We start from the raw sequence: 10,000 nt of genomic DNA, 5'->3' as shown, positions 1-10,000 counted from the left end.
GAGGAGAGAGAGAGAAGAGAGAGAGAGAGAGAGAGAGTGAGTGAGAGAGAGAGAGAGAGTGGCCTCAGACAGGTGTAGGGGGCACATGGCTGGCAGTGCACGCACACATCCCTCTGCCCTCTGGGGTAACCTGACACCCTCAGCAGCAGCAATCTGAGCAGCCAGCCGAACTTCACCATGGAGGATGGAGGAGGATATGAGAGAGTGAGAATTAGAGGGAGAGAGAGAGGGGAGGAGAAAAAGAGAGATAGAGTAAGAGAGAGAGAGAGAGGAGAAAAAGAGAGATAGAGGGCTGAAAAGAGAGATAGAGGGATGAGGAGAGTCAATTACAATCTCATTCTTCTCCACAAAACCCTTTTCATCCCATCACTGCAGCTTAGAGGTAGAACAGCTGAAAGGTTCCAGTAAGAAGAGCCAGAATTCAACGCTATTTGAAATAAAACAAGCGAGCCCTTCAGTGGGGGAATATTTTTGCACCAGTTTTCAGAGTGCCTAACGACAGACGCAGGCTTACAGGCACACGGGAGCACTGCTGACAGTGACAACACAACTTGTTTACCCTAACATTTTCATTTATACATTTGGATGGTGTGTTTGTGTGTGTGTGTGTGTGTGTGTTTGTGGGTGTGTGTGTGTGTGTGTGTGTTTAGGAGCATTTCCTCCCCCATTTTTGTCCAAATGTCATCAAAATGAAACTGTCCAAATGTCATCAAAATGAAACTGTCGCAATGATACATGCTGACATTTTGTGAATGCAACTTTAAATACTTTGATACCCTGGTGCAGACCAACAAGACTACTGATATCCACATTAGACAGACAACACCATTACATTTTCATTTCAATCTATTTTCCTTTGGCCTTTCCAAACATATGGCTTATTACTAGCTAATTAAAAAGTCAATATGAAAGGCAATTACTCTGCTGGCTCCATCTCTTCCCTTTTGCCCATTTCTCTAGCAGCTACTTCGCCTCCCTCTCATGTGAAAAGATTATTAGCATTTGAAATCACAATTAGACAGGCGTAGACTCTCGATGGGGCAGGCTGTCTAACCTCATTACCACTCTCCCTCTGGAGACTCCTACAATAAGGCTATAGTCTTCCTCCTCCTCTTCCTCCTCTTCCTTTTCTTATTTTTCTTCTTCTGTGTTTTCTTCTTCGTTTTGTGTTTGTCATTCTCTCCTTCCTCATCACGAAAGCACATTTCTCAAAGCCGTCACTGAGAGCCGCAGCGGCCAGCCAATTTCAGTAACCTGTCTTCAGTTCCTCTTTGACTTCTCCTTCTGTGCCCGCGGGGAGAGAGAGAGAGAGAGCGAGAGAGAGGGCCACATCAGACAGCACTGCACCAATCTGCACGAGTGAGTGAGTGAGTGAGTGGCAGGACATGTGCATATCCCGAGACACATCGAATTCAGCTCAATCTGGCTAGCATTCCCAAAGTTTCACATCTTACCACGAGGTTTTTTAAGATGATGTTGAGAAGACAGTGAGCCATCGCTGCCATTCTCTACTCCGCGGTGTGCACATGAATGAGTGGCACGTGCACATCCTAAGGCCCATCTAAATCCACTCGGTCAGCACAGAGGTGGCCATGCCAGGGAACCATGGATGAAACCACAGCGTGAGGTCTCTCTGAGATCACAAATTTCAAACACTAACCTCGGCAGCATTCTCAAAGTGTCATTCGTTTTTTTCCAGATGCTTTTTTTTAAAGATGTGCTGATACAGTGATTCACGTTAAGGGGGGCCATTGCCATTCTCTACCAACGATGTTACACCTATTAACATACCGATGCCCCTCTTTAAGATAAGCAGGTAAGATAATTAATCTTGAAAACTGAAAAATGAGATAGAAGTGACTTCAGAACATTTGGCCTACTGCTAGCCTCTCATACTTGTTATCAGGTTATCAGTTCACTATGCTGTCTCCCTGAGTTTAAGCTAGCATTAGTCGGCCCATGACCTATAGCCATTTCTCTTGCTATTCCTGTTTTCTGCCCCATAAATGGATACTTCCTCCTACATCATTATCTACAGGTTTTGTGTGAGTAAAGACGTTCCTACAGGGGTCTATGAGGGACATACCTTGAGTAACACGAAACAATGTTCAGGAGTTTAGGACATTTCAACATATCCTTATTACCTGTACCACTGATTGAACAATTACAGATAGCAAGAAGTACAGACTCTAAGAATTAAAATCAGAGATGGTTCCTGGCAGAGGTATTTACTGAGTTGAGTGGCTATTGACTAGGTAATCATCCCAGCACACAAAAGACAAAGGCAAGTTAGCACAAGATTGCCCTCACATCTATGAACATCATTAAGATAGCTACGCTGTTAGATGCTCACTTTGGTCACTCTAAGAGCCAAGGGTCTCACCCACAGCCTTCTCTTGGGGGGGAGGAAGGATGGGGAGAGGGGGGCGAGATGGCTATCTCCCATAATCCCTTCTGGGAGCACTGACCCACTGACCCACGAGCACTCCTCCTCTCCCTATCTCTGCTGATTACTCAGGACTGCACTCAAGCATCAAGCAGCTGATCCTAGGCCTGATAGAGCACTTGATTGACAGAGAAGCATAGGAGAGGAAGGGGGGGGGGATGGCACTGAGGACAGATAAGAAGAGGTATGGTAGAGGAACTGAACTCTCACTTCAGGAAGAGACGGAGGGGCCGGAAAAGATGAATATGTGTATGTGTGTGTGTATGGATGTGTGAGAGAGATGTGTGTGTGTGTGAGAGTGCTCTTGCGACAGAGAGAAAGAGAGAGAAACAGAGGGAGAGAGAGAGAGAAACAGAGAGACTGTGTCATTTGAGGGTGGACACCATATTTACCATCTTAGGCTGATCTAATCAGGCTCCATTTCCACCAGCCATTGATTCTATTATCTTATGGAACTTCGCTATGTTGACGAGGGCCAGCTCATTAAGTATGAATAATTGTCGAGTACAAACGTTCACACACTGAACATTTCTCACTCCCTACGGTGCTGTTCTCGGATCAGTGATGGCCTTTTCTGTGTGTGTGTAGATGGGTGTATGTGTGTGAATTCATGTGTATGATTGTGTGTGTGTGTGTGTGTGTGTGTGTGTGTTTGTTTGCATGGGTGCGTGAGTGTCTGTGTGTGTGTGTGTGTGTGTGTGTGTGTGTGTGTGTGTGTGCATGCGTGTGTGTTTGTGTGTTTGCATGTGTGCGTGTGTGTGTGTGTGCATGTGCATGTGCATGTGTGTGGTGTGTTTGCATGTGTGTGTGTATGTGTGTGTGTGTCAGCATCTTAGTGCATATTCCTTCCTCAACCCATTCATAACCCTGTGACATGCTGGTCTCTGGAGGCCTGGGATCAGGACCCTTGTGGAGTGCTGTGCTCCACCCAGGAGCTGAACCTCTGACCTTGGGGAGGCTGACTTCCTGGCAAATGGCCACTTGCCGTGCCGTCTGTCTATCATTGAGATGCTTATAATCACAGACACGCATGCTGGTGGCGGGTGATTGGGTTATAGAGGACGCATCGCATGAGATTCTGATGTATAGACTTTTCAGAACAGATGCATGTTTAGGTATACATTTAATAGCTTCAATCTGTATTTGAATATATGCAAGTATTCTTACATTCTTTAATACATTCTTTAATTACTTTTTTGTCTTTTGTGATCTATAAATGTTCATTGTCTGGACGGCTAAACTTCAGCATCTATACTCTAGCCATCTGAGGTTTGGTAGTTTACTGCATTGGCCTCTGGTTGCATAAAGGAGCGACATAAGGAAACATTATTCAGTGTATACTGGTGCATGTGAAATGTGACCATGTGTGTATGGCGGGGGCGTCCAGGACTGGACTACACACACACACACATACACACACACAGGCTGTTCTTTTTGGCAGCCGTGGATGACAGCGAGGGGAAAGTATATTTATCCCACTGCACCACGGGCAGGGAGCAGCAGGTCACGACAGGCTCCAGATCGCAGCTACGGTGGGTCACTTCTGCAGCTCCCCACACACACACACACACACACACAAACACACACACATAAACACACGCACACAAACAAATACATACATCCACACACAAACACGTGCACAGGCACAGTGACAAACACACACACACACACCTCAGGGAGGTGCGGCCGGGACGCACAACCACTAAGGACATATCTGTCCCTTCCGGTCTTTTGCACTCACCCTGCCAAGTAGTTCTGTGTTACAGCACCGTATGTTCCCTCTACCATGTGATTCTGTCCCACCAGGACTCCTGGTCATAACGACTTACACTGCACTTCCATGGCCATATCTGTGTTGGGATATTACGCTTGCCTTGCCACAATACTGCCGTTGTGCTTTGAGAGACTACCTATGTATATTTTAATGGCACAATTCTTGGAATGAGAGAGAATCTGCTGCTGTGATTTGCAATCTCTCTCCATGGCTGTGAATAACATATTGGCTGATGATGGGGGGTAAGTGAGTGTGTATATGTGTGTGTGCGTGTGTGTATGTGTGTGTGTGTCACTGTCTTCCCCTCCCCCTACTGACAAAAATCAACAAAGGACCCATTGGTCTCCACCAATCAATGAAATAACAAAAAATTGATAGCCTTGACAGCCTAAGAATAATGTGCATCGATGCCCCCCATGGGGAGTGGATTGAGGTCAGTGCCATGTTCGCTCTGGCCATTATGTCTCTGCCAAGCCTTTATTTTGAAGGGTTTAAAGGCAGCTCGTTTGGATTTGAGCTTTTAAAAAACTTTTTTTTTTTGCATTTTTAATCATAACATTTGTAATTTTCGCTTATTGTTCAGAAACAAATCTGACACCCACACGTGTCTCACTATAAACAGCCTAGCCAGTTTTCCACTGCCACAGCCACTTCCACTGTTCTGCTGGGGTGACTGAGTGGGAAAAGTTCTCAGTGAGAACCAGCCCTGGCTGCATCACTCCCAGAGTCCCTGCTCCTATTTCAGCACAGTGAGAGAGTGAGTGAATGAGAAAGTGAGTGTGTGAGTGAGTGTGTGAGGGAGTGAGTGAGTAAGTGAGTGTATGTGTGAATGAGGGAGTGAGTGAGTAAGTGAGTGTATGTGTGAATGAGGGAGAGAGTGAGTGTGTGAGTGAGTGAGGGAGTGAGTTGGTGAATGAGTGAGTGAGTGAGTGAGTGTGAGAATGTGTGTGTGTGTGTGTGTGTGTGTGTGTGTGTGTGTGTGTGTGTGTGTGTGTGTGTGTGTGTGTGTATGTGTGTGTGTGTGTGAGTGAGTGAGTGAGTGAGTGATTGTGTATGTGTGTGTGTGTGTGTGAGTGAGTGAGTGAGTGAGTGAGTGAGTGAGTGAGTGTGTGTGTGTGTGTGTGTGTGTGTGTGTGTGTGTGTGTGTGTGTGTGTGTGTGTGTGTGGAGTGAGTGAGTGAGTGATTGTGTATGTGTGTGTGTGTGTGTGTGAGTGAGTGAGTGAGTGAGTGTGTGTGTGTGTGTGTGTGTGTGAGTGAGTGAGAGTGAGTGAGTGAGTGTGTGAGCGAGTTAGTAAATAAGTGAGTGCTGGAATCCCTGGTGGTGCCTCCCTCGTCCGCTCCCATTGTTTGGCTGGGAAAAGCAGCCGTCCACAGAGTCTCCTTTGTCATTGAGATCGAGTGGACAATGCCGACCGGCAACTCTTCCCATTTTCCCTCTGTGTTTCTTTAACGGAGAGGGGGAGGTGGGGGTTGGGGCAATTTGACACCTCTTAATCCAAAACTTCCTCTCTGGGGTGTTTCGACACCAGCCTCTGTGACTCCACCCCCCCCCAGCCCCTTATTCCCTCATTGTTGTCTGTGGTGTCATTAGTCCTCTGGCAACCGGCTCTCTGGGAGGCCGTGTGCTACTGGGCACTTCTCATGCACATCATCACCCATCCACTGAGGTGTCGGGAGTCACACTCCACCCCCCCCAATGTCACGCCACAAGGGGTGTGTGTGTGTGTGTGTGTGTGTGTGTGGAATGTTTTGATGAGCAGCAACACAAATGGGAGTTTTTCCCATGGGTGTGAATCTCTGAATCGCACAGAGCACTGTAACACAGAATATCATCTTAGGCCATGTCTACACTATTACGGATTCATTTGCACTTCTCATTTACACCACTCCGCCGTGTTCTAGCTTGTGAAACTGAGAATCAAATTAAAGTCACGAATGGTCATGTGATTTGTGTGAATGGTCATGTGATTCGCATTTCAGGGGTCCTTGTGGACTGCTTCGGTTCCGGAATTGCAAACGTGCGTCTGGACGGAGATAGCATTCGTTTTTAAAATGGCCGTGACGGCAATATGAGAGGCATGAGGGAGTTCCTGATTCTCTACTGATTCTCTGTCGTGGAGGAATCTGCGTCCATGTTATAAGCTACACTGTTTTCAGCACTGTTTGCATACCTTACATCAATATTTAAGTGTTTGTTTAATATTTCATTAGCACAACCATTTCACCTATATGTTACGACCAATATAGAGATATACATGGTTAATTCAAGCTGTTTACATTCCTTTGTTTTTCGTTCCCAGCTCCATAGATAATGCATAACGCTGCGCCACTGGCAAGCAGCCGTTGTAATGGGGGTCGCGCTCTGATTTCTGGGGGTAATGGCCATTTAGTTGACGCGAGGCAGGTCGCTGTCATATCACAAGCCTCATTCTCGGTGAGCGCCTGTGACAGTTTGATGGTCCACAGACGCTCCGTCTGCCAAAGCTCCATGGCAACCACTGCTCCTGTGCCATCTGGAGAGATGTCACTTTAAAGAGGAGAAAAAGACGAGGAAAAAGAATAAAAGAATGAGAGAGAGAGAGAAGGAAGATGCCGACTCTCTCTCTCTCTCTCTCTCTCTCTCTCTCTCTCTCTCTCTCTCTCTCTCTCTCTCTCTCTCTGTCTTTCTGAGTCTGACTCTCCTCTAGACTGGGTAGAGCGGTATGCACATCCCACTGTTCATTGCTCATAGGAGCAAAGCAGGCTGATGGAGTTTTGTTTTCTTTCTTTTCTTCTTTCTGTCTGTGCATTTGTTACCAATGACTCATTTGAAAGATGACGTTAGCGAGGGTACACACAGAGGCGTATGCTCAGTGCACTTGGTGCCCAACTCCTCCTGTTGACTCTCTGTCCACTTTAAAATGACATGCTCGTAAAATCTCCACGGATGAGATACAGTGCTACAGTGATTCAGTTCTTTTGGAAATTGATCTTAAAGCCTAAAGTGAAAAATGAGGAAATATCTAACCTTTAAGGACACCAATTTTCTTAGTGAATGAATAATGTATCATAAATAAATAAATGTTCTTCCTTAAAATACAGGGGTCATATGTATTCCCACCCCTATGTTAAATTCCCATAGAGACAGGCAGATTTTTATTTTTAAAGGCCAGTTATTTCATGGATCCAGAATACTGTGCATCCTGATAAAGTTACCTTGGCCTTTGGAATTAAAATAGCCCCACATCATTTTTTATGTGATCAATCAATCACATCAATATTTTATATTCCTCTTTTCAGTCAACTTTAGCATGGGTGCCAATACTTTTGGCCAGCACTGTACGTGTATAAATCCCTGGTGCATTGTTAAAAAAAATAAATAAAAAAAAACGTTTTTCAAAAATAAGAACAAATAAATCCTTGAGTGGTGTGGAAATTGAGGTCTAATGGATAGTGACTGCAACATAAATAATTGATGGCCACACTGTAAACAGTCTAAGTTGTACACCCTGATTGCACAGTGTGCTACTACAGATGGAGGAGAACAAAATAACAGGAATAAACACAAGCCAAGTCTAGAGACTGGAGAGTGCATCCTGCTAGCACAAATGGATTCAGAATGTAAATAGTTTCCCTCTACTCTTTTGATCCTAAACATTTTAGTTCATGATGGCCAGAGTTTATCAAAGTCAGCATGTTGCAAAATGGATATACCTACGCGCACGCACACACCATAACACACACACACACACACACACACACACACACACACACACACACACACACACACACACACACACACACACACATCTACCCACCTCTGGTGCCTCATATACATCTCTTTCCGCCACACTGTAACTCTAATACCTTCTCTGTACAGAAAACAAGCTCAAGCCTTTGCTGTCTGTCCCTATGTCCCTATCTGGACATCCAGGCTGGGTGTGCGTTCTGTACAGTGCAGTGGCATCACTTGTCTTTGGCATGGCAGCAGGCCTCACCTCGGCTGAACTCTGTGCCCCACGGGGGACTCAGAGGCTGGGAGACCCGGGCTTCAGAACTGGCTCTGCTACTGACCTTACCGGGCCCTCTCCATTGAAGCTGTACGTGAGCAAAGCTGGAGGCTAAAAGCACTTTTCAGCTCTCAGTGGTCAGAAGAAAGAGAGAGAGAGAGAGAGGAAGGGAAAGAGAGAGCTGGACAGAGGGAGGGAGAGAGAGAGAGAGAGATGAAGAGAGAGAGGTAGAGGGATAGAGAGCTGGTGGTGGAGGAGGAGGGGAGCATCAGGGCCAAAGTGGGGGATAATAAGAGCTCCAGATCAAAGCAGGGGAGGAGGTTATGGGCCTCTGTAAAATAAAAGCACCATGGGCATCTCACCGGGTGACAAAAGCTTGCCTTTTTTTCTGAGAAGAGACTTTTACAAGTGACTTCCTCCAGCGGCTCTGACGGACGGCTAGAGAGTGGCTGCACTGCTAACGCCACGTCCACTCCATTAAGCTTACTCATCGCACCAATTTGTTCTATTCCACCCCCTCCCTCTACACACACACACACACACACACACACACACACCACAATCAATCACTCATGTATGTAAGACTCTCACTCTGTTCTGCTCAGAACTATGTGACTTTAAGGCAGGTACAAATTCTAAAAGTATTTGAGATTGGATTTTTCATTGGTCTTTTCACTCCTCTCTTGTCTCACTGAACTCCACAAAAGATGGTGACCTCCACTTTTTTCTCACGATTTTGCAAAAGAAGAGAAAGTCTCTTCACTAAAGGAGAAAAATGATGTAAAATTCCATTAAAGGATTTCCTGTCAATGGATGACGCATTGTGCTAGATAGTGGATTCTCCACTGGACAGGCTTTGGAGTCAAGATATTGACGGGTTAAAATTCAGGATTTAGGGAAATGGTTTTGATTGCTCCATTCCAAATCATACACCTATTCAGATATTCAACAATTACCAATGAACAACTTTACACACAGAATGCTATTGTTTATGCAAAAATACAAAAAAATAAGGAAAAAATGTCTTTCCTTCAGTCATTTGCAACCCACATTAAGCATCTGTGATTTCATAACAAATAAAATGATTAGGTAACAGAGGAGGCATTGAGCCAATGGCTATGAACTTAGGTAACAACATTTTCGCAGCTAGAGTCCTTCAGCAACTCATGTCTGATGCATAATAAGCACATATGTTTGTGTGACAGTTGCTGCTTGATCAACCAATGACCAGGCAGAAAAGAGTAAACTCAAGAGGGAAACTACCGCTCACAAAACAATCGATTACAATCTCTGGCTGTTGCTGAGCAAAGCCAATCAATTGGTTTGGCGAGGCAGGTGGTGTTTGTTCCCTCATTGATTCCAATGTGCAGCAGTGATAACAGGTGTGGCTGCGGAGTTTGGGCTTTCTGTAGCCCAGCGGGTGACGCCTATCATTTCAGTCTGCCCAGGCCTCGCCTGCTGATTGCTGTTGAGAGTGCCTGGGGTCCTCACATGGAAGGGTGTTGTGCATTGCCGCTCCGGGAAAAACAACGCGCAAATCTTTTGTGAGAAGATAAAAGTAAGCTTCTAACAGCTTATTTGCAGACGTTTATTTGTGTTTTTAGTTGAACAATCGATCATTGTGTTTTTTCTCTTCATGTCCTGTCATGTTTCATTGTTAAAGTTTTGTGTTTGTTTATTCACACGAAAGCACAACAGGGTCACAGATCACGAATTACAGTGGTGTTTTACCTGCTGTTGAATTTTTCTGGGTGCTTCTCTCTCATCAGATGGAAGCGGTGTGCTATAGA

The 10,000-nt window shown here is 45.4% G+C and overlaps 1 protein-coding gene across 1 annotated transcript in view; it reads right to left on the bottom strand.

The window, feature by feature from the left end:
* The window catches only part of LOC125291653 (diacylglycerol kinase beta), a 91,374-nt gene that overhangs the window by 18,975 nt on the left and 62,399 nt on the right, over nt 1-10,000 (bottom strand). The window contains 2 exon segments of the mRNA XM_048238473.1: nt 6,642-6,748; nt 9,942-10,000. The exon segment at nt 9,942-10,000 is cut by the window's right edge and continues 6 nt beyond it. Coding sequence (XP_048094430.1) covers nt 6,642-6,748; nt 9,942-10,000 — 166 coding nt within the window.

Source organism: Alosa alosa, chromosome 3, assembly GCF_017589495.1.
Source record: "Alosa alosa isolate M-15738 ecotype Scorff River chromosome 3, AALO_Geno_1.1, whole genome shotgun sequence".
In the NCBI taxonomy this organism is placed as follows: domain Eukaryota; kingdom Metazoa; phylum Chordata; class Actinopteri; order Clupeiformes; family Clupeidae; genus Alosa; species Alosa alosa.
Note: the sequence above shows the minus strand (reverse complement) of the source record. Positions and strands in the feature narration are given on the sequence as shown.